Source organism: Macrobrachium rosenbergii, chromosome 8 (assembly GCF_040412425.1).
Source record: "Macrobrachium rosenbergii isolate ZJJX-2024 chromosome 8, ASM4041242v1, whole genome shotgun sequence".
Classification (NCBI taxonomy): domain Eukaryota; kingdom Metazoa; phylum Arthropoda; class Malacostraca; order Decapoda; family Palaemonidae; genus Macrobrachium; species Macrobrachium rosenbergii.
In genome coordinates, this window is record NC_089748.1 from 85,827,124 (window position 1) to 85,853,574 (window position 26,451).

General features: G+C 37.9%; 1 protein-coding gene across 7 annotated transcripts in view; it reads left to right on the forward strand.

The window, feature by feature from the left end:
- Positions 1 to 26,451, forward strand: part of LOC136841025 (uncharacterized) — a 317,702-nt gene that overhangs the window by 96,849 nt on the left and 194,402 nt on the right. For all 7 annotated transcript variants that reach the window (XM_067108076.1, XM_067108080.1, XM_067108079.1 and 4 more), the window contains exons 4-5: positions 12,410 to 12,607; positions 17,655 to 17,771. In XM_067108076.1, coding sequence (XP_066964177.1) covers positions 12,410 to 12,607; positions 17,655 to 17,771 — 315 coding nt within the window. The remainder of the gene's footprint in view (positions 1 to 12,409; positions 12,608 to 17,654; positions 17,772 to 26,451) is intronic.

The following is a 26,451-nucleotide window of genomic DNA, read 5'->3' on the forward strand; positions in this document are numbered from 1 at the left end:
AAGCAGCTATGGTGCCCCCAGCTGTCAGCTAAGAGTGCGACCAGCAAAAATTTACTCTGCCCAGACTGTCAGCAAAAAGTAAAAAACACAACATGGCAACTACTCTCCCGTCCGCGCTATCTTTTGAGTGCTGGGGGGCTACGTTTGCTTTTTTTTTTTTTTATCAGTTTCTGTATCTTATTCCATATATTTTAACCCATATAAGACTATTAACGTATATACGGCCATTTCCCTTTCACCCTTGTCACGTATTTATACGTCTGCTCTTTCCAGCCATGATAATAACAACTATTTTTCCCTTGGCTATAAGATTATCAGCGTGGCGACATTTGGAAAATAACATTCTCTTAGGACCGACACACATGCATTGTTTCATGTATGGAAGTTTATTTGTTGTATATGAAACTCTTTCTTTTTGACGTTCTAGAATTTATGAATTACAGGATACAACAATTATTCATTCGAATTATAGTTGTTACTAATCATCAGATTTTTATTTGACAGGCCATATAATGGTATATATTCCAGCTGTTTCCGAAAGATCTTGCATTTTGTAGTCTGTATAATCCAATCTTTGGGCTAAACCTAGGTTCCTGTTATGAATTGTACATCATCCACGATGCATGTCTGTTTTCTAAATGGAAAAAATATTAAATAAAAGTAAATTGTATGGAATTTTTAAGTCATATATATATATATATATATATATATATATATATATATATATATATATATATATATATATATATATATATATATATATATATATATATATATATATATATATATATATATATATATATATATATATTAATATATATATATATATATATATATATATATATATATATATATATATATATATATATATATATATCAAAGGCATATTCAGGTTGTTTTCATATCTCCTGTCTTCCTTCCACCTGCATCGAGTTTGGTGGGAGAATGATGCCTCGGATTATCCCTAGTCCTTTTGACCGATTCCGATTCCTTGTTTCACGGAAAATGGCGGATTTAGTGGTCTCCCTTTTGTATAGGCAAGCTAAACGACTTTTACTTCCCCCATGAATTTTGACTGTCGACAAGGGAATTTCGAAGTGACCATTAACAATGAAAGAAGGAACCGCAATCTTTGAAAAGGACTCGTTATAATTCCAGGCCCTAATATCAAGCCCATCAAATTCGCCGCTGGTGGGAGGTAACTATTGTAGAGCCGTAAACAACAGCCGATCATTTCAGTCAATACCACCTACGTCGCTACCTTACAAATTTCAATATTAGCCAGTTATCATCATCATAGTCAAACCAAAATGACCACGAACATGTAGTACGTTTTAGGCGTTGCCACTTTTCCCAGATTTGATTCACAAAACCTTGACCTAAGTTTGGATATCGCGTAGATATGACAAACACATCGCCACACCTTCCCATACTAAGTCTGAAACAGTAAACAGCTTGACAGTTGTTCTTCGTATCTAACCGTGAAGACGTAAAATGAATTGAAAACTGAAGAATTGAAGTCATACATTAAACTGCTTTGAACAAAAGTAGGGTGAGGATGATCTAGTTTCTAATCACCTAAATAAATTATACTAATGCCCAATATCTAGGCCAGACTCACTGATGAAAATAAGTGCTACAACACGAAATAAAAAAATAAAAAAGATACTATTATTGACTTCTCCTTGGATGGCAGATTTGTAAATTAACTCAGCCTTGTCCCGGAAAGGCCTCTTTCTTCTGGACAGTCCGGGGGAGGGAGGGGTAATTAGGATTTTATGACCGGATTAAAGAACTACGAACTGAGGAATGCAGATTAACTGCAGTCGGATTATAAGTCAGGAAGAAGTTTGGAAACGTAGCTAATGACACCCATATTGTGTGTACAGAGTTTGTATGTGCACTATAAATCTAAATATACACTCACACACACATATGTAGCTAATGACACCCATATTGTGTGTACAGAGTTTGTATGTGCACTATAAATCTAAATATACACTCACACACACATATATATATATATGTATATATATATATATATATATATATATATATATATATATATATATATATATATATATATATATATATATATATATATATATATATATATATATATATATATATATATACATATATATATATACTGTATATATATATATATATATATATATATATATATATATATATATATATATATATATATATATATATATATATATACAACATCATGTTGTCTCTGTCCATTGATCCGTATGCTAATTGTTCTTTTTATAGTTGTTAGAATTCTCGAACGTTATGGGTTATCAATGCCAAAATTGTTAGGTTTGAATTACTGTATATGAAATTACTGTATGTGACATCCAGTGTTCAAAGGAGGGTAAAGCACAATACAAAGAAAAGTTATCTCTCTCTCTCTCTCTCTCTCTCTCTCTCTCTCTCTCTCTCTCTCTCTCTCTCTCTCTCTCTCTCTACGACTAAAAGATAATTTGATTAAGAAAATGGTGATACCGATAAATTTCATCATCTAGTTTTACAGATTTTCCTTTATCGATGTAATGAAACTGACACTGTTGTCAAATACGAAATCTTATGCCCGGAAATTACTGGCAACCCGTTCACCTTCATCAAATACAGACCTCATTTTCCTGTCTTTACCGGCAATTGTTAACCTCTGTTGTCATTTTCATCATTCTCACTGTAGGATGAATTTTCAGCATTGTTTCTTGTGGAAGAATTTTGTACGTAACTTTCATTTAAATTATGGTCTTTGTGTATTGTTTCATGTTTGAATGTTTGTTCGTTCTAGATCTAACCCTGTGATCTGTGACGTTTCAGAGTTTATTCATAAGTAACAACAATTATATTATATTATATTATATATATATATATATATATATATATATATATATATATATATATATATATATATATATATATATATATATATATATACATACTATATATATACATATATATATGCGTGTATATAGCGACATAATATACACAGCTTCTGAAGTAATTTTTATGAACTGCTAAAGTTAAATTGATGAAATAAATTAGCAATTTAGAATAAGTAAACAAAGCATTTTTCGGTCATTATTCAGAATGAAGCGCATCTGGAGTTCAGTCATATGCACTGAACCTATCGTAAAATGAAACAGTCAAGTGAGTACATTTTCCATATTTCAGTTGGAATAATGTCAATAAACCACAGTTACTTATTGTTTTTCATTTGCGTTAGAGCCGGAAAAGAAAAACAGAGAAGAAAGTAACTCATTACCGATACAAAGTTGGATTAGATAGGATTATAGCCCTTCTACCCCATGCGTTGAAAGACCAAAATTCCGTGTAAGAGAACGAACCAGCCCAGCAGTGTTGTCTCGCAACATAGCGATGTCGCCAAGTGACTGGCGAATTCCCGCATTAGATATAGAAAATCAGAAAAATTATGATAAAAAGGGGTTCGGGAGGAAGTGTTTTTGTTTGGATATGGTCAACAAGACTTCTTGGGACCTAGAGAAAACATATTTTATTGGATTAACCTTGAAAGGAAGGCAGGAAAAATCGATCGCATATATACGTACTAAACACCACGGTCAAAACATCTGCTCCCCGTATACATACGTACTAAACGGCTCAGGCAGCGTTAGCGCTACGTATATATACGTACTAAACGGTTAAAGTGTTAATGGAAAGGTCAAGGCATGGGAAATGTCAGTTACTCTACAAAACATCTTGTATTTCTTTTGCAGATTGCTCCAATTTATTATATTTAATTATTAATACAGAAAAAGCATAAAACAAATGGACAAAAGGATGTTTGTAACACCTCCCCAACAAAAGAAGATGTATCATGACCCTTTTGGGTGTGAATGTCAAGGAGCTTTTTTTTTTGATTGATAAACAAGACTCTCTCTCTGTCTCTCTCTCTCTCTCTCGCCTAAAACACATTTTGAATAAGTCTTATACTAAAAGTCATGTCTGCCTACAAAGTTTACTCTAGATATTTCAAACTGTGGGGCAGAAAAATGTGACTTATAGCAAACACAAATCATGAAAGGCAAAATTATTAGTAATAATTCGTTTTACATTTTAACTTTAATGCAGGCTTGCCTCTTACAACTTACATCTGAGCTAAATAAATCATAACACACAAATTCACTCAGTAATGATATATGAGTTGTGGTTGATTTGATCAGACAACCTTTGTCTGATGTTTCACAAAATAATGCTTTTGCTAACCCATACACAAGGTGGTATAACTGGTAACAGTGCAAAAGGAGAGAAATCAAAAGATAGGTAGTGGTAAACAAAAGGGGCCTTAGCTAAGGTAACTTTAGTGAACTGGAGAAAGTTATAAGTCACAAAATTGAAATGGTAAGGAATGACTTGATCGCCATTTCTGTAATAGGCATCAATCACTGGTAAATGTGAAAATCTGACTCGTCAGGTAGCTTTATTCATCAGAGACCATACAGGACTCTCAGTATTAGTATTGACAGTGCCAGGGCATCTGGCACTTGGCACTCTGCATATCACTCAAGCAGAGTGGGTAATATAACAAAGTTAGCGGCAGACTGCTATGAGTCGTACAATGAGCGTCACTGTAGGAACAGAAGAAGTTACATGATGTCAAACGACAGGAAAGGAAATGACTTACATTTTACAAAGACTGAGAGAAAGAGAGTAACTTGGCATCCGACTCTGGATTACGGTGCCAAATTACTCAGATAAAGTTGGGGCACTGTGCCAGGCTGGCACCAGTGCCGTGAGAATTTGGTGGCTCTCCTAGGCTACCTGTTTCTTCTTCTTGTGTCTTCTTTTGAAGTGATGGTTTAAGTGTCTAGCTGGAGTCAGTGAAGCCGAATCCAAAGAAGGTATTGAGGCGCTATGTACTCCTGCTGCTGCAACAATGGGAGCAGTGACAGCTCCAACAATTTCCATCAGAATATCTTGCTCTGCGAATTTGGAAACAGAGGAAGAAGGTTTGGTGGGCATTTGAGGCTCACAGGTAATGATGACCAACTCAGGCATGGGTTACAAGGCCACACCTTTGGGTGAGCTTCCGCTGTGGTTGTGGGAATCCGGAGAGGGTTTGTGTAAACGTTGGGTCGGCTCTCTGTCCGGCACTGGTAGTGGAGCCAAGCTGGGCGTGGAGAGTGGGGGCCAGATTGCAACTCCTGAAGGGAAATCTAGGTGGGTGCTCTGGTTCTGATATGAAAACAGAACCCAGCACAGGAATCGAATCTTGATTTGGCACTGGCACTGTGGTCTTGGCAGGGCCATGCTTAGAGTTCAAAGTGGAAGGTGGCTCAGTATCCGGCACTGGTGGAGTGTGGCACTGCTCAGTGCACGCAAGTGGTACTGGCAGGGAGTTTGCTTCAGCTCTGGGATCTCCAGGAGGGAGATTGTAGTTGCTTCCTGGCAATGGCACTAGGGCAGGACCAGACACTGGAGGTTCCTTCGTGAGGGGTCCAACGTCCAAGTAGGACGGAGTGTGGCACTACTCATGGCACCCAGATGGCCCTGGCAGTGGATTAAAGGCACAGTTGGGATCTCCTGGAGGGAGATCTGTAGGGCGGCTTCTCACTGGTACTATCGTGCCACTGATTTCAAGAGGAGAGGGTTCCTCTTTGGTATGCGAGGTGTTGGCAAATGAGGCCAAGATGGATCTGCAGGTTGTGAGTCTGCAGGGCTACCAAGGCCAGAAGTAAGAAAGGAGGGCCCAGTGGGCTCCTCAGGTTGTGAGGCTGGGGGTCCGCCAGGGCGTGGGATAGGAGAAGAGATAGGAAGGGGACAGGTTCTGGGGCGGAACTGCTGTCGGGTACATGGGTCATATCCATAAGTTGTGCAATGAAATTTAAGGCCATCTGGCACTGGCAGAGAGCCTTCTGTTGGGCATGCATAGGGGAAGGATTTCTCCTTGGGTTCTGTGGGGACTACTGTCAAGCATCATAGAGGGACCTGTGAGTCTCTCCACTTTAGGAAATCCTGCTCTAACAGCATGGGGTGTCCAATAGTGAGCTTCTTGGTTACTCGAAATCGATGTTCTCAAGTCCGTGAGGGGTCTCCATGAGCAACGATGAGGCAGACAGGAGGCAGGTCCAATGAGTGACCGTAGAACCAACGGATAGAAATGCGTTCGTCCTCCCAAATAGAGACTTTGGGGGGCACCTGACCTTTCAATATGAGACTGACTTCTGACCCTGTGTTGATGATGTTAGTGAGCACACGGGTCAGTCCTGAGCCGCTAAGGGGGGCTACAGTCACACTGTCCAACCCTATCCATTTGGTGGACCCATGTGTACTGACTATTGTCTGAACCATTTGGATTTGGGAATATTGGGGGCATCCCGCATATTGTGCAGATGCATGCCCGACCTTTTTGCAATCTTTGCAAATGTCTTTACTATGGTCTCATTTGAAACCCGACCCAGTCAGGGTAACAGTAAGGCATGGCTGGGTTCCGGAAGCAGCAAGTGCATTCCGAGGTTTATTTGTTGAGCTTGAATAGACCTTCTGATTATTTCCTGGCTTGTTCTGGCAGTGATCAGCTTTATGTCCCATGTTCTTGCAAAGATGACAGGGGAAAGGCTTTGGCGGGAGGCGTTTTTTGGCTATGATGAGGCCAAGGTGTATCTTGGAGAGCTGAGCTTCTTGTGTAAGGAGCTTAAATGGGAGTTATGAGTTTCCCACTCATTGGCTAACTGGTAGCACTCAGCTAATGTAGCGGGGTGTCGCTCATGCTATTAAGTTGCGAGGACACTGGGGACGTAATAAAAGAAGTCCTCCAGCTTCATGCACTCAACGGCAGCTTCATAAGTCTTACCAGTAAGTGACTCCATCCAGGGGTTGAAGTTCTTGTCCTTGTAGTAAACCCAGTCCGTCCAGGTCTGTCCTGCATTCTTCTGGAGGCTCTGCCGGCTTTGCCTCCATTTCTCTGGAGTTACTTCATATGCCTTGGTTATAGCTCGCCTCACAAGCATTAGATCTCCTTGCTCTTGGGAGGTAAGGATCGAAGAGTGATAAATCCTTTCCCTTGTATATGCCCATTTAGAATAAGCGAGATTTCATCAGTGGAGGACTTATAGTTTTGGAATGCTCGTTCAGTGTGATTGACCCAGGTTTCTGGTTCTCCATTCGGCCAGGCTTGGACCAGGCTGTTCACCCCTTGCAACACAGAATGGGGGAACAGCAGTGGTTGGATTCTCCGAACTGAATTTAGCGACTGCTAACTCATGAGCTCATTAGGCTTCTCCTTCCGCCCGCTGGGCTTCTTGGTCTGCTCTTTCTTAGTCTTCTTTGGCTTTTCTCTCCTCCTGGGCCCTAGCCACCTGGGCATCAACCCAGGTGGTAATGGATTCCCCGTGGAGGCTTTCTCCAGTCTGAGTTCCTGGAAGAGCTTAAAATCCTCGACATGAGTGGACATGATGGCGTGGCACTAAAACATTTAGTAGGAATTGGCAGAGGAGTGCAGTGGTGGAGTGCAAAAATGATGGTGGCACTCGCAGGGGTAAGCTTTGTTGGTCAAGTAATCCAGTGACAGGCAGAATGGCACCTAGGTGTGGTACTCCCAGAATATGGAGTTCAAACTGAGGCACTCTCTGGTACTCAAAAGTTACAATCGGGGAAGTCAGGCAACAGCCTACTTCGGGTTAAGTTAGGTTTGCTCGGTCGAGTGCAAAGGCACCAAAAGGCTCATAAGGTCATGTCTCGCAAGACGTAAGTATGTTATCCAAACATGGTAGCACTTTCAATCAGGGCTCCTAGACAGACAGATTTCTTAGCTGATAGACGTTGTAAGATACACTAGCAAAGGGGGTCCATTGGAGCTTGTATTTATATGGCAAACGGCGCCAACGGTGGTTGTGTTTAGACAGTTTCCTCTTAATTGGTTCATCTATTGTCCTCGTCTTGGGTATGCTGTTAATCCTGCCAGGTATCTGAAAAGGTCATCGAAGGTCAGCCAATAAAAGGTTCGAGGAAGGGAGAGTACCATGTAGAGACACTTAGCGAGGAGGAGCGAGGATGAGTGGGAGGAGTCGCAGATGGGTCAGGTCAAGACAGTGATCCTTAATAGAAAAAAGCAAAAACAAATGAAAAAGATGTCTATAAATATATATATATATATATATATATATATATATATATATATATATATATATATATATATATATATATATATATATATATATATATATATATATATATATATATATATATAATATATATATATTATATATATATAGCATATATATATATATATATATATATATATATATATATATATATATGAATATATATATATATATATATAATGTATATATATTTATATATATATATATATATATATATATATATATATATATATATATATATATATATATATATAAATGGATGTTTGTATGTATGTATGTATGTGTAGGTCCCAGCATAACTCTGATATGCATCGAGCAATTTCAACCAGACTTGGCATACGTATGACCAACTATCTGGAAAAGAATACTGTGGGGGCAAGACATCACTGGCACCAAAAGGCACCAAAGGGGTGGGGGTGGGAAGGGCTTCCCTGAAACATGACTGGTTCTTCCCGTAGACTTGGTAACTAAATGAACTCTCTGGGTGCATCATACCTCATATTGGTGTGCATATGACTTATTATATGGAAAAGAATACTGGTGGGGATGTAAGACATCACTGGCACCAAAGGGGGTGGGGCCAGGAAGGGGGTGACATGTAAGAATAACAGAAAACGGCAGATATTAGCGTCAAATCCACAGTTTTTGAGTTTGCGGAGATGAATAGTGACACTCCCAATGCCCTTTAAGTCCAAATTCAGCCCCCATCGGAGTGGGAGGGGTGAGAAGGGGTGAAATATAAAATGTTAAATGTTGGGCAATGTAATTGAAGCAACTATCTTAACAGGAAAGGGAGAGAGTGAGAATGTGAGAGGGAGAGGAAGTGAGAGAGCGAGTAGAGGGGGTGTTAGGGAGGAGAAAGAGGGAAAATGTGAGGGAGAGTTGAAGAGAGAGAGAGAGAGAGAGAGAGAGAGAGGAAGTGAGGGAGAGAGTAGAGGGTGTGTTAGGAGGAGAGAGAGAGAGAGAGAGAGAGAGAGAGAGAGAGAGAGAGAGAGAGAGAGAGAGAGAGAGAGAGAGAGAGAGAGAGTTTATTAGTCATCACTCAGAGTTTTCCCAGGCAGCACCAAGGTTGGTCAGCTAATATATATATACTGTGTGTATATATATATATATATATATATATATATATATATATATATATATATATATATATATATATATATATATATATATATATATATACATATATATATTATATTTTCATTCAGGAGCTGCTGACCTTTGTAAATATTTCTGAGAGATAGGATAGAGAAATCTTTAATCTTCTTCATCAACCATTTTGCAATTAGATTAACTTGTAATGTGGCTCTAATTAAGAAACTAAACAAATTGTTTAAAGTTATCCTGTATCTAATTTACAAATATTGTGATACATGTGTTAGTTGACAGTAGCCTGGACATCAGCTTAGCTAAGCAATATCCAGATGTCTTCCGAATTCATTTTACAATTCAAATCACAGAATTAGTGCTCATGTGAAAGGGACCTTGAAATAATAAAAGTTTGTGATAATAATAATAATAATAATAATAATAATAATAATAATAATAATAATAATATTCTGTTATAATTAATCTCCCCCCCCCATAGATGTGGTTTATACAGTGCAGTGCAGATAGGGTAGAACCACCGACTGACCCTATTACTTAACCTCCATATGAGTGATCTTGGCCTGGTTCTCCAGGTGACAGGCTTACTTAATGGCAAAATATCAAAATGGTCAGAATTTTAATAATTTTATTATTTGGAAGTTGGTGCTTGCAAGTGAACCATAAAATGAAATTCTTTTGTAAAAAAAAAAGGCTATATTTTTATCCCAAAATTGATAACAGTGTATGGTTCAGATGAGATGATTGCGCACATAAGTCCTGCAAAGGTATCAGACTATTCTCTAGCAATGGTTCTGGATTTTGAGATATTCTTGATGTTTGAGTTACGTGGCAGATTTGGGTTTGCCTCTAAATAAAGCTTGTATGAAATTATTAGAGTGATCTTCTACCCTGCGCTTCCATCTCCATGGCATGCAATCCAATATGGTCTTCCTTCCTTCTCAGTAGGTGTCCGTATAATCTGTCTCCCCTCCTCCACTTTCTATGATATTTCAACCACCTTTGTTAACCCTCTGATATACTAATTCTTAATCCTATACTCCCTCGTTACACCAGACATCCATCTTAACATCCTCATCTCTGCTACGTCCATTTTCTTCTCGTCTGTCTTTGCCATAATTGCTATTTCTGTACGTATGGCATTGTTGGTCTTAGCACTCCCGTACGGATCTTCCCCTTTAGTCTTAATGGCACTCTTTTGTCACAAAGGACTCCAGAGGCAGCCCTGCAATTGTTCCAGCCTGCTTGCATCTGATGTTTTACTTTCCCATCCATTCTTCCACCAGCCTTTACTATAGACCCCAAGTATTTGAACTTGTCTACGCTCTTTATTTCTTCTCCATCCAATCTTTTATTCTCCCTGCCACCCCCTCAGTGATGGTACACATATAGTCTGTTTTTGGCCTGCTTATCCTCATTCCACTATCCTCCAGTGCTGCTCTCCACCTCTCAAATCCATCACAATGTTGAAAATAAATGGGCTAAGGGCTGACCCCTGATGTAATCCAACCATCACTTCAAACCCTTCAGTCTCTCCAACACTGCTCGTCACTCTGGTATACACATTCCGTTACAGTTCCTGAATCATCCATACATACTTCTCTGGGACCATCTTCTCCCTCAAACTTCCAAATTTCCTGTCTCAGGACTCTGTCATAGGCCTTTTCAAGGTCTATGAACACCATGTGCGAGTCCCTCTGCTTCTCTGACATTTTCCATTAGCTGTCTCAGACAGAACATACCATCTGCTGTTCCAACTCCTTTCATAAATAAACTGTTCTCTCCCTATTTCTACTTCCTCTCTTAGTCTGGCACCTATCATTCTTTCTAATATCTTCAAGGTGTGGGACATCAGTTTAATACTTCTATAATTACCACACTCTTGAACATAAAATTGGTATCAATATACTTTCCCTCCATTCCTCTTGTATCTAGAATATTTTCATTTGAATACAAAGGATTTCCACTCCTTCATCTCCTAATGCTTTCCATACTTCAACTGGGATCAAGTCCAGTCCTGTCACCTTCCTATTCGTCATCTTCAAGGCGGTTAGCACCTCTTGCCTAGAGAAACCTATTATTACCATTCGCATGTTCACTTGTCCGTCCTCTCATATTAGTCTTTCATTTTCTTCATTCAGCAGTTGTTCAAGATACTCTTTCCATCTTTTCAAGATGTCTTCTTTCCTTCTAAGTACAGTATTATTTTGATCTTTAATTTGCTTGGTATGTGTGATGTCTTTGGTGCTTTTGTTTCTGGCCTTTGATAGTTTCAGCATCTTTCTCAGGACTTCCCTTGTTCCCAATTCTGTATGTACGCCATCATATGCCTTCTTCTTCTTTCTCACTGGCTTCTGTAAGTCTTCATCCCACCACCAGCTCTCCTTTTCCTCCCATACCATCACAGATGTTTCCCAAGTACTTCCTTTCCATACTTCCTAATTACTGTCCACCATTCCAGAACATTTTCAATTTCTAGATCAATTTCTTCCAACGCCTTCCTTTTAGACTCTCTCTCAGTGCCGGTCCCAAACCTAGATAAATAATGAGGGTTGGTATCAGGAAAGGCATCCGACCATAAAAACATAATATGCCAAAACCTCATATGGAATGAGCAATAATATGGAACAGAATAGCACCTTGAAATTTGGTAATAATAGGTAATTTGTCTTGATCTGTTTAGTGAGGTGAACAGATGTTAGTAAATCCTTCTGATTTCCTTCTCATCATTTACGGCTGTCATTTGACATGATAAATCCAAAATGGAAAGAAAAAATCAGGGAATCCCAACAAAAACCTAACCGAAAACGCGCGTTTATTATTTATATCAAAGCAAATATGAAAAGTAAAAGAAGCTGAAACTGCTTAAAGGCAGTTGGATAGAACTTGGTTGAAAGCTTTTTAGGATGGTGGTTAGGACGCCAGAACTAACTACTGTGTGCCCTGTGTTTGTGTTTACGAAAATGCTTGCACTCTCTCTCTCTCTCTCTCTCTCTCTCTCTCTCACACACACATACTTGAACAAAACTCTTTCCTTTGGGAAAATAAATTCGAAGGTAAATGAACCAACGAATATATAGAAGGAAATTAACAGCCAGAGGACTAAAGAAAAATCCTATTTTCGAAATCTTTATTTTTCACCGCTTTTCGTTTTTCAGGTGAATGTATGTGGTGGTGGTCGACTAGAAGGAGTTTTCTTGCCAAGACTCGATCCAACTTCACGTTCCTGCTCGACTTGGGTTGCAGTCGGTGACGTAGCATCGACCTCCCAACTTCCGTCTCCGCAAGCTCGGCCGGGCTCCCTTGAGAGTCCAGCCATCACTGCTGCTGATCTCATCAGATCTGTCAACAAAAAGGTGAGGAAATCGGAGAGTTTCCTTCATAGTTGTCGACGTAAGTTTTTCCTTTCATTTATTTAGTTGTACTCAAGAACTGACTTCATGTTACCAGTGTTTTATTTTGTGGTGAGGCTACCCGAGTAAGGAGTAAATCCATTGCTGAAATTCATCATTTACATATATAACGGATGTCAGTTTACACACTTGTCTAAAGACTTCGATCTTAGTTCTACATTTCAATTATGAATTACAGTACTTCCAAATATGATTCAGTTGTCAAAAAATGGGCATCATTTATCTATTTCCGTTTCTCAAGTTTTAGTTGAAGAGGGTTCGAAGATACAGTAGAGCATCATTTAAGTGTTTACTCATAATTCTTCTTTATAAAGTGATGAAACGAAACCAGGTAACATAGCCTTAATCTACTGTAATAGTTTGCACTGTATGAGAAAGCCTGCAAGAGGAACCACCAAACTTTTTTGCTGTAGAAGTGTAGATGATGACTAATCGGTCTCATAAATTTATTCATAAATTCCCCCCCCCCCCAACACTCAGTATCTGAGCATCTGATGATTGCGAAATTTTAAAAGTAGCCAGTGTTAAAGAAACTGTTATAGTAGACTGTCAAACAGCCTGTAAGAGTAACACAAATGATATAATCCCAAAACCAAGAGTGCAAGTTAAAGTAAGTCCAAGCAGGGAGTAAGAAGGGAACCTTCATTCATTTAAGTATTTACTGATAAAATGCTTTTTGGATTTAAAAGCAGAAAGTAAAGAGCGGAGGTGGTGCAACTTTCATTTCAGTTACTCTCCTCTAAGGCAAAATAAAGGTGCCAGTTTTACCGAAGATTCTGGGCATTGTGTAGTACGTAGTGTAGTCAATGGAGTGTGGTGCTTAATCATGATATAACTAAGAATTTGCTGATCTCCTGGCCTGACTTCCTACATGACCTCCACTGTCCTCTATGCTTTACTAATATAGAGAGTAAATATTCTGACTAATTTCAATTTTGATTCCAAGCTTACTTCCCCTGTGAAACTTCGTTTGACCATATTTGTTCTCTTTTCAGCCTAGAGACAGGGTGTACTGACCTCTAGTTTTGCTTTAGCTTTTTCTACTGTAAGCCATCATAAAGCCAAGAAATTATTTGGTCTCGCCTTTGTCTTCTGACCTGTTTGTAAAGAAATTCAGTACCTTTGGTTTTACTGCAGAAATTCCTTTCTAATGAAGTTACTATCTTTGGTTGTCTTTATTTGTTAAACACATTCCGGGGCATTTGAAATGTTAGTGGCACTCACTCAGCGTCTTTGGATATGAAAATGTTATGGACCTGAAGGCACTCTAATTGATTTCGCCATCAGTTTGAAGATGAATGTGGCCTAGGATTTTAGGAAGTATTCTTTTGTACAGGTAATTTCTCTGAAGGATGATTGCTTTATCAAATCCATTAGTAAGGAATTACTTTTGGATTTAGTGCGGATCCAGTGCCTTCCTTGTAATGTTGTGAAGCTGCTGACAACCCTAAAGCTAAAGCAGTAGGCTACTACTTCACAGAGATTTGAAGTCAGTCGAAACGGTTCTTGATTGACATTACTTTTCTAATTGCTGCCATCGGTAGCTATTTTCCACTAAATATACTGAGATTCAGCAGATCCATATGGGAGCTTTTTATTATCTTTTAACAAGATACATATGGTACGTTCTCCAAAAGTTGTTACATTTTGTTGGTGTTTTCTCTTTATTATAAAACTACATTTTGTGATAATGTCTGCACCGTAGGGAAGCATAAGTTCTTATTACAGTATTAAAGTGTAGTGTTTATCCTTCCATTGCTGTCTAAGGCTGCTGAAAAGTTGATGTTTAAGTCTTTATGGATGTATATTGACTTTAGACAATACTGTTTTGACTTTTTACAGCAAGAGTCACTTTTCTATAAACTTCTTAACTGAGGTGTTGTCTTTCTCTACGAAAATGTTCTCTAGTCTTGGAATCAGCAGCGTCCAGATATCTTTTCCGCTTGACAGTATCATCCGCAGTGACTGCTGACATTTTCGCAAAGGAAATGAAGGTTCAGACTATTGTATAAACATTTCCTCATTGGCCATCTCTCATGAGCTTTATTTCAGCGGGGAACTTCTGCCTCTTGAGTTAGTTGGCGCTGGTTAATCTGTTTTGACTTATGTTTCCATTGGGTTAATGTCATTGCCCAGACCCTGATGTCTTTCATTCGCTTTACTGTGAAGATAGGGAAGTCTTTCTTGCTATCTTCTTGATGTTTAATATTGGACGTTTAAAGGATATAATACCACTTCCATGTCACGTAGCAGTGCTTTAATTTTCTGACCTAATTCTCATCTGCTCTTTACATACAGAGTTGATGGTTTAATATCTGTATATTCTTTTCTCGTATGTAACCAGACTGTCATTTAGGCGCTGGTTTTCTTATTTTTCAACATAAGTGATGTTTCTTTTGTTTAAGAATAATGATAATAATAATATTCAATTGCTTATCATTTTTTATAGCAATGAACTGAAAACTATTCAATTCGCACCTTCGCAAAACCTATAGATTCATAAAACTTTTTTCTGACAGTCGGAATGAATTCCGTAACTGAAGATCAGCCGTGATCAGTTCGGAAACTTGTCTTGCTATTGGTTCTGCTGCTGGCACAGAGGTGTTGCGTATTCCGAAATGACAAGACTTGACATTCGAGGTAAATATGTAAAAAGATGTAACAACCAAGAAAAACTGTTATTGATATCTTGCAGAAATTTTTGCGTAATAGTTTCATCAGGATAATAAACAACAGTATTATTGAGACATAAGTTCCCATTGGTGGGAGAAACCGTGATTAAGATGCGCGGATTGAGAAAGACATAATTACCCAAATCGGATGTGATTGACATAGTGTAGAAGCGGGAGTGGTGCGGGAAAAAATAAACCTGCAAGAGTAACGTCCAAAGTAATGTCCCCAAAATGAGAGAATGAATTATTAACAAATAACGTAATCATGGTAGAATAGAAACTGGTGCACCAGAGTGATACCTCAAAGCCACAGCATGGTTAATAGCATGGCAGCTCTTTTGAATGTAGGAGTATATGTTTTCTAGTGTGGTACTAAGAGGTGAAAACAGAATTCAGTGAGTAAAAGGAAATGAGTCTGTGTATTGGCAAAGGAAAACTCTCTAACAGTTGTGTAAATTATTCACAGCTGAATAATGTGTTTAATAAGTCAACTTATTAAACAAGTTCCAGACCACTGAATAATATAAGCATCCATCAACAGACTTACAGATTGGCCTTTTTTTTATCCAAGATAAGAATAAGCAAATTATTTTGGGATCTAAGACTGAAATATATTAAATCTGTTTTCATCTTGGTTAATTTTCTTATTAAAAATATGGATGTATTAAAAACATGAACATAGGACCTCCATTAGTTAATTTAGAAAAGTAATCGTGTACCATTAGTGAGTTGATTGTAAGACTTAGAATCTTGTGCAGTTTGTTGCATACAAACATAGATACACCAAAGCACACACACACACACATGCATGTATATATTGTGTATGTATATATGGAAGTATATATACCTGGTGGTGCGAAATTAGAGCCCCCCCCCTCCACAGAACAAATGGAAAGTTATGAAGTTTTCTGCTATAGCCTATCTCCAAGTACATTATTGTAAGTTTCTATTAAGCTATTTTCATTTTACATTTCTTGTATTTTCAGACTGAGTGACGGAGTTAGATACAGCCATGGCTAACGACTGGGAGTAAATCAGATGGATTGACCGAATCCGTGCTATAACCTTCAGAGAGGCCAGGGATGCTGGCACATCCTTCATTTCACGTTCCTGGATAGCTAAATACATTAAAATAGATTAATCCTTTGTTAAAAGAAACTGGAACAAAAATCCATATGACTGTCATCGCGAAAAGAGTGAGAATCTTAGAAGGCCTGAAGTCCTTTCTCAGGAGTCAAAAGACATCATACCTGAGGCAGTGGGTAGACCAAGAAAGTCTTTACGTAAATTGGCGCTTGAACTAGAAACAAAAAGGGGAAAGAAGAGAAGTTATAGTGCTGTATATCGTGAGTTGAAAAAATCTGGTATCAAGCCATTTCACGTTATCAGCAAGCCCAACATCACCCAGCAACAGAGAGAAGACCTTGCATGGTTTTGTGGTTCATTTCTTAAAGAATGGAATGAAGCTGACTTTCTCCATGTTGCCACATCAGATGAATTCTTCATTTACAGATTCCGGAAGCCAAATCATGAAAATGACATCATTTGGGCTGCAAAGTTGGATGATATCAGCAATGACGTGCGCTATCGCCAAGTTGTGAAATTTCCTGAGGTTTCACAGCCAAACGGTTAATGTGGATTGTCAAAGAAAAAGGACAGTCATGGAATGGTGAATACTTCAGAGAAACTGTGCTTACTGATGGAGTATTTCCTTTCCTCAAAGATCCTGAAAACGTGTTATCTATTGAAGAAGTCACATTTTTGCATGATAAGGCACCATGTTTCAAGGCTCTTCAGACACAGGAGCTGCTTCGAAACAGTGGCATCGATTTCTTCTCGTCAAGTGAATTTCCACATAGCTCCCCTGACCTTAATGTGTGTGGAAACATTGGTAGTACTTTAAAGGACGTTTTGAAGCGTGCACAGTTAACTATGATAGCATACCAAGCCTTGACGACCTGCGATGAGAGGTGACCAAAGTGCTCAGGGAAATGGAGTTTGAGTCTCAGCTATTTTGCGATTTGCTGAAATCATACCCCTCAAGAATGCAGGCTGTGGTACAGGCAGATAGAGGCCACACAAAATATTAAATACTCAGAGAGAAACTTAAATAAATACCTGTTCTGAATTACTTTTGTTTTTGTCCATATCAATTTTAGTTTATGCTGTAGAGGCAGGGAGGCTCTAATTTCGAAACACCCTGTATGTAAGTGTATGTGTGTGTGTGTTTGTAGGCTGAAAGCACAGCAGGTAAACTGACCTTCCCCTGCAATCAGTAAGATGTTTTATTCAAGTTGTTTTCTTTTCATTGTGTCCAGGTCCGGCAGAACTACATCAAGAGAAGACTGGTGACCACTTACCGGGCGTTGCAAAGGTTTTCGCTCTCGGAAGTAAACCTCGAAGGCGGAGTGCTTCCTGGCTCTGCTACTGTCAAGGTATTTGTTGGAACATTGCCAGTTTCAGGGATGTTAGATGATATCGTTGTTTAACAGTGCCCTTGTATAATTACCGTATTTATATTAAGTGTGTGGTAGAGAAAGTGATTGTACGTGTTTTTGAAGACAATTCTTTGATGGACACTGGAATTCACAAATGTTCTTTATGCTTTGAAGATCATGACACGAACCATCGTAGTCTATTTTCAAGTAAGTTAGCTAACATCGTATTTTCACATTATCATTTAGAACTTATGCAATCTTGCTTTATCCACTACAATTTTAGGAAATAATATATCCATCGGTAGTTAGTTATTTACTTTAGAACGTAATATAGGCCCAAGAGTGCTCATTCCCACTTGCCTGTAGCTACATTGCACAGCGTAACTCTTAATGAAACGGAAAAGATTAGGGAAATATAACCTTCATGAATTGTTTTCCTTACGACTTCTCCGTCAAATTTTTGTGCTAAATAATCCCCTATTAGGAGCTTGGGCAGGGAGGCGTTTTTTCTTGTTGTTGTTGTTGTTGTTGTTGTAGTACCTTCATAGTTTATTTGTTGTTTATATGCTCTTTACCTCGCAATGTAATATGACTGGTTTCTGAAGGCGGAAGCACTCACAAAGTAAAGCGACAATTTTGACATCAAGTTTCAGTTATTTTTCCATATTTAAATAGTTTCCTTTTCATTTTCATCTTCAACATTTTACTGGGATAGGCGAGGTAAACATGACACGTTTTATCTTTTAACCTAGGACAGCAATATGAATTGCTTGCAATTTGTAAGATTATTCTTGATAGTAAAATGTATTTCCATAAGTTACGCAAGAAAGGTATCTCCTGCAGTGATAAAGTCTGATTATGTTCTGTCTTCACTGTGCCGGTAGAATTGGAGAGGCTGGCAATGAGCATTAAGCCTCAACGGTTTCCAGTAGGCCTAAATATTATTTGAATTGTTTTCTCTGTTTTGAGATTCGACACTTCAGATGGGCGTAGCCTATCATGTAGGAATCACATTCATAATTCAGTGTGACAACAGCGAGTAAAAGCAGATAACCACAGATTTCCAGATTTGAGCGATGGAAACCGCTAACTGATGAGAACGATCTAAAAAAAAATCTCTCTTAGTCATCTGAAGATAAACACATATTTATATGCATTATATTATATTATATATAAAGAAAAATAATACAAAGAAAAAATGGTTTCACTGTTATGTGGAGATAGATTAAATAAGCCTACGAACGTGCTTCGGAAAATGTACAAATTAACACCAAGTTTTCAAATCACTGTAAAATAGTAGTACCTTCATGCTGTGGGATACATTTTTCTCCACCTTCCTAGAAATTGAAGCCATTTCCTAACATTCTTGGCCTCTTATTCAAGGAGTTTGTGAGCCATTAAAATTCCACAATTCTCAAAACTTCCACTGCATTCATTCGTCTCTACCTTTGTATAACGAATTTTTTCAAGCATTTATGACCTAACATATCGGTAGAATATCTTGATATCATGATGCATCATTCGGAATAGAAAATACATGGCAAATCTAAAACTAAATCCTTTCATGCCCTCACGAACAATACTGTGCATACCGTTTTTTATCGATATTAGTGTCAGGCTAATGGGGTAGAACGTAGCACAACTAGGAAATGTTATCGTTTAAATCCACTGGAAAACTGGAACAAGCAGTCGTGTCTAATCAGTATCGACCTACCATCCTCACCATGGACAGGAAAAGTTTTGAGCTTCAACTTAGGGCAAACTGGCGTTCGACTGCAGTAGCCTACTGGTCTCATCATTGAATCGTTTTGGTGACTTGAACTGACATGTGACATAAATCGTCAATAATAGCCAGTGATACCGAAATGTAAACGTAATTTTTGGCTGACATGGGATTACAGTTTCATAGGTTGCAACAGGTTGCAAAAACCTTGCCCTCTGGAAGACAACATTGACCATTGCAAATTAAGTATCCAAGATATTTCTAGTGGTGATGTATCAAACAATGTTTAGACAGCTGAAGTTTCGGCCAACATTTCTGTAGGCGCAACAGGACTGAAACTAACCATGGTTCTTTCAAAGGTTGGAGACTGACCATTTTAAGTTTTCTTACTTCTATGATGGCGATAGTTAATGAGGAGAGATTTCTGCCAGGAAACTGCCACGGGGAAGCATATGATGACATTTTCCATATCTTGGAGATATTTCTATCTATCCAAAAGGGATTCAGATGGCCATGCCAAATGAACAACTCAGTGGTTTATAGGGCAAAATGTTAATGTGCAACACATGTTATACAGAATGTTAGGCTAAAAGCAGTAATGTAATTTGACGTCGTTTTATTAGTATCAAAATAGCCTGCTAAAAGACAATATTGTGCAAGATATAGCACATTTGGGTGGAGAAAAGAAGGTATTTCTCATAAATACAGACTTGGTCTGTGGTCAGTTATCTGGCTTCACTGAAGCAGTATTTCCCAATATTTTTTAATAATGGTATGAAAGACTTGAAGAAGCTTTGGAGCAAATGATACCCCCACTGCTCTTCAGTACAAAACTTCATTCCATTCAAAAAGGAAAAATCTTCTGTACTTTTTTCAGCATCTCAAGGCCTTCATCATAGAAGGAAGCATAAAATGGAAGTCGAGACATCTCCAAGAATCATTGCGCACCCAGAAGTCCCCAGGTGGATGCATCTAACATTTTCAAGCTTTTCATTTAGTATTAACCTAAAACCTTTCCTATCCTCAATAATAAAACAGTGCATTGCAACACAGTTCGGAACTGCACGCCCCTCAAAACACCATGAGCTTTTTCTTTCCTAAAGGAGTAATTGATATTCTAGTGAATGGTGGCCTGGTACATTTTATTCTGCTTATCAGCACTATGGATTTTACCTCATTATAGTGACTAGATCACTTTTCTGTGACATCTGATCTGATCTCTTATCTGTAGGCACTTTAGACACTAGGTTGCTGGTTTTTAATGCCCTTGAGTGATAACAACAATTTTATCAAATATCGAATCCTACCCTTCAACCTTTGTGCCGGGGATATGCCCCAGCATTATTATTCACTGATAGTAATTCACCAACCCCCGCTAATTAGTTATACTAGGATGTGTCTTCTTACCAGTCTATGCAAAGATGCCTCAGTAAACTGCATTATATATATATATATATATATATATATATATATATATATATATATATATATATATATATATATATATATATACATATATATATATATATATATATATATATATATATATATATATATATATATATATATATATATATATATATATATATATATATATATATATATATATATATAATCATGGACTTTGGTTCAGTGTATGTTGCTGGACCTATCTCTGGCCATTCCAGGCCAGACAGGACACCATTGTTCTTATTCTGAGGGTTTGATACCATTCAATATTTCTTCTTTTTATGAAGCTGCCTTTCGAGGGATGACAACTCCAAATATCTCACCAGCAGCACTTCTGAATATAGCTCCTAATTTGACAGTGTCGTTGTCTCTAATAACCATTGATTTTCCTTAATTTACCATAACAAAAGAAAAGTGCCATAACCTTAACCTCTGGTTTCAGCTACTGTAAAGAGACAGGAGCACTTGGCTTCAGAGGGCACTGGTATACATTTTTACAAAAAGAAAACCGAATTTTAGATTCTGTCCTAAAGGGGAGAACACCAGGGCCATGGTTGCTGTGCCTTTTGAGGACTACTTTTTTGCATGTAGGAGAGTTGGAATTTTCAGCCTGTAAAGAGGGATTTTGGGAGCAATAATACAAGACGTCTTTCATTCGATCAGGACACCTTTTTTCTATTACAAAAAATCTATAAGGGTTTATGCACTTGTCTAGTAGGTACATCTATTTCCCAGCTGATTTTGTTTATGTCTTATCATGAATGATTGACTTAAATTTTTATCCGAAGTGTTCAACCATTGCATACTTCATGAAACTCCCTAATGGTGAATGGTTTGGCAAATGCTTCGTGAAATAATTCAACTGTACTAAACCAGAGTTAGTAACTTTGTTAGCATCAAGTGACAATCCTATATAACTTTATAGCAAACTGACTCATAAGAGCTCCACCAAATCCTACGAGACCATTGGAGCATATTCTCTAAGATGTTGACCCCAAGTTCTTACACAGTGTTAGGAAAGTCTTTAGGAAGCTTTACCTTTGCCATGGAACTCTTCATTAAGAGGCAGTCATCTTTCTACACAGTACAGTAATGACTAATACTGCTGCAGCATTCAAATTGTCAGTGTTAGCTGGGAGTTCTTTGAAAACATGCTTTATGCAAGCAAGGCCAAAATATTATCCCTGAGAACCTCAAACTTGTTTTGTGAGATACCAGACACAGAGGGAAAGTCTTGGCACACCAAAGAAGCCATGCCACCTACTGATTGGAAGGATACTTGGATGCAAATTAGCATCTCATACTGATTGTTTTATGCTAAATAGGAGCTGACCAGGCCAGCACAATGTTGCGCGTCAGTATGTCTCAGACAAAAATGTCGCCCATCACAGTGTCGCATGATAAAATGCCGCATGTCAATGTGTCGTCACTGTCAAAATGTCGCCACATTCAAATTGTCACGAACCAATATGTCGTCAGTGTTTGTATCGTGAAGGACCTCCGCAATTCTTCAGAGTTCATACCAAGAATCTCCATCCAACCAGGTCCGCGAGGAGGGACGCGCTAGGATTTCCTGGGCAAATATATTTTTAAATATCATATCCTTCTAACTTTCGATATCAATATCATATCCTTCATTCGTTTTTCTACCAAGTATTTTCAGAATATTGCACTTTCATTTCAGCTACTGCTTTTTAGTTTTCTGTAAAGGAAAACTATTGTGATGGCTGTGTCTGTCCATACGCACTTTTGTCTGTCCCCCCCTCAGATCTTAAAAACTACTGAGACTAGAGGGCTGGAAACTGGTATGTTGATCATCCACCGTCCAATCATCAAACATACCAAATTGCATCCCTCTAGTCTCATGAGTTTTTACTTTATTTAAGGTAAAAGTTAGCCAGAATCGTACTTCTGGCACTGCTATAGGTACCAATAACACAGGCCACAACCGGACCGTGGCTGAGTTTCATGGGCGTTAGCTAAAAGTTTCATGGGCCATGGCTGATAGCTTTATACAGTACAGAAATTCGATTGCACCAAAGAAACTTTGGCATATTTTTTACTTGTTTCATTTTGGCCTTTTCTGGATCAGGCCCATGATTATGACCTTGTGGCTCTTTCACAACAGATCATTTCTAATGTGAATCTGAGCTGAGCACCTCGCTCGCTCTGTCGTCATATTCCGTGCATTTCCAAACGGTTTTCCCAGCTTGATCAGTTTTTTTCCTTTTGAAAAAGGAAACCATGATAATTCAACAGACTGCTGCCTTTCTACCTTCTCACAAATTCCAGAAGTATTGAGAAACTTTTTAAAAAACGATTTTGGTGATACAGCGAGAGATCTGGATCTGGAGAGACTGACAGTTCCCCAAAACAGACTGAAACAGAATGACTAAACCACAGACCAAATGAAGTGTAAAACACCTTGTTTATATATGTATGGAAGACTATAATGACCTATCATTTCTTGGCTGTTGTTTCCCTGTTTGCCTGGCCATTATGCCATTACTAATCGTCAGTGATGGCATTATGACATACGACATATTGACACGCGACATTTTGACAGTGATGACATATTGATGCGGCCATTTGTCAAGCAAAATTTTTATGGGCGACATTTTTGTCCACAACATTTTGACGTACGACATTTTGACATGAAATCAGATCAAAGTATTCTGAGACGATTTGGCCATGTAGAAAGAATAATTGAAGACAACCAGTTAGTGAAAACGGTGTATATCTCAGAAGCTTTAGGGGAAAGGTGGAGAGGAAGACCCAAAAACTGTTCATAGTTGGATGCAGAGGTATCAGAAAGAAAGGGTCTAAAATCCAGGAAGAGTGAGTGTGTGCAAGATGGAGGTGAATAGAGCAGTGTTTACAAGTGGATTTCACCATTGGGCGTTCATCCTGGATTCAACAGCTGAATGTAAATGTAGAGTGACCATTATCTTCGTTTTTCTTTAGAGGCACTGGTGAAAGCTCAGTGTTAATATATATATATATATATATATATATATATATATATATATATATATATATATATATATATATATATATATATATATATATATATATATATATATATATATATATATATATATATATATATATATATATATATATATATATATATATATATATATATATATATATATATATATATATATGTATATATATATACACACACACACAGAAATGTATTTCTATGGAACATGTTCCCTTGTGTTCATATTTCATGGTGAAGAGGTAAGTGTGTGAAATGTTAGCACACAGTGCTGATAGGTCAGGAAGTTTTCTATAAAATTCATGTATGCTGGGCACTTGGCACCTACTCGGGAACAGGTATGTAGTACTCAGGTTCCAACTTCTTTTATGACCTTTGTATCTGAATTAGGAATGGCCTGGACTAACTGAAAGCCCCAGGGTTCAGTCCTGGTGTGAGTCAGAAATTTATTTCTATGAAACACATTCCATGTGTTCATCTCCAGGTTCCAATATTTATATATACCTTTGTATATATATATATATATATATATGGACTATCATATATATATATATATATATATTATATATCCTATATGTGAGTATATAAATTTATATATATATGAAACACATAAATATATATATATATATATATATATATATATATATATATATATATATATATATATATATATATATATATATATATATATATATATATATATATATATATATATATTTATGTTTTTACTGGACAATCTAGTTTTGAGATAGTTTCTGTGAGAAAGGTAGCAACACCTACGGATACTTTAGCCTTGTGATTCTGACTTTGTGTATCCAGTGAAACATAAAACAAGAGAAAAAGGGAGAATTTCATTTGGGCGTAAGGCTCTTACTTCTGAAAGGAAATATTACGTAAACACGTGGGTAAACTTACAGGAGTATATTTACATAAAGAACATTAGTACAGGAAAGAGAAATGCAATGAAATTATTGATCCTGAAGGGGATTCCTACAGGATGAGTGAAACTGGGGGATTCCAGACACAGTCCGAGAAGATTCCACGATATAGGGTCCCTCTGAAATAAGAGATACATAGATTATACGCCAGTAATGGAAATAGACCAAAGGATAATGAATTCGAAGCTGCACCAAGGGTGCCAAAGGGCTTCGATGAGTTAATAATGGCTTAGCACTGAGAGCGGACACTCGAATAGCACGGGTGGAATTGAACAAAAGATTCTGTGATTACTGGCACTCAAATTAAGTAAATTCTACGAGGAAAAAGCGTGACTGAATCTACGTCTTTACAGAGCACTTTCCCGTAAGGGAGAAGTGGTTCCAGCGAAGAAGGCAGACCGTGGATGACTCCCAATTCACAAGGGTGAAGGCGTTGATCTTCCACGTAGTAGCACGTGGGTGACTTCACAAAGCGCCAGGTTATGGATCAGGCCAGCAGCGAAGGGAACATGTGGTTGGCGGTCGAAGTGCACGAAGGTAAAAATATACTTTGAGAGGCCACGTGGTTAGATGGAGAAGTGATGCACTAAGGGCGTCGTCCAGTCACGGGCATGGGGGTGAGTGTGACCATTGTGTCTCTACTCTATGTTGTACAGCGAGAGTCTGAGAGCGAGCCCTTGTCTGTTTGTCCCTTTTATGCCCTCTCCTATGGGCAGGGGGCACGTTCTCCAATAGGGAGTTGAGTCATTTTCAGCTGTTGTCCGCGGCTGGGGCAGGGGGGTTGCCTGGGAAGAATCGGCCAGACAGATTCACTTTTGCCTCGAATAAGGAATTATCTACTTAAAGGGAGTGGCCTACACTCGATTTAATCCCTTATATTCTGACCGTGCTAACCCATTGTCCAGCTCAGGCAGACAGGAAACGAATAAGGGAGCAATTTGCTTGCAAATTCTTGCTAATTATAAATTATATATATATATATATATATATATATATATATATATATATATATATATATATATATATATATATATATATATATATGTAAGGTAGTTTTGGGTTAATGACTTTACTTTTTTTTAGCCTTTCCAAAACTCATAAAGATAATCTTCCATTCAGACCTATTATCTCATGTGCCAGAGCTTTTAATTATTAAATTTCTAAGTGGTTCACCAGCCTTCTTTCCCAACTCTTAGGCACATTTTCTCCCAGTCACATTAAACATTCTGAAGATTTCTGTCACAAATTCAAAGAAGCACATATACCACTTCACAGCATAAGACTTTCAAGCTTAGATGTAGATTCCCTATTCACAAAAGTACCTGTACAGGACATTCTACAGTTTTTGAGAGAAAAGTTAGCCCCATATTCAGATCATACCCCACTAGCCCTAGATAAAATAATAAAGTTAGTCGAATTATGTGTATGAAACAGTATCTTTTCATTCGGGGAGTCAGTCTATAAGCAAAAATTCAGGTGCAGCATGGGCAGCCCTTTAAGTCCTGTTTTAGCCAACCTACACATGGAATATTTTGAAACTCTGATAATAAATAATACAATAAA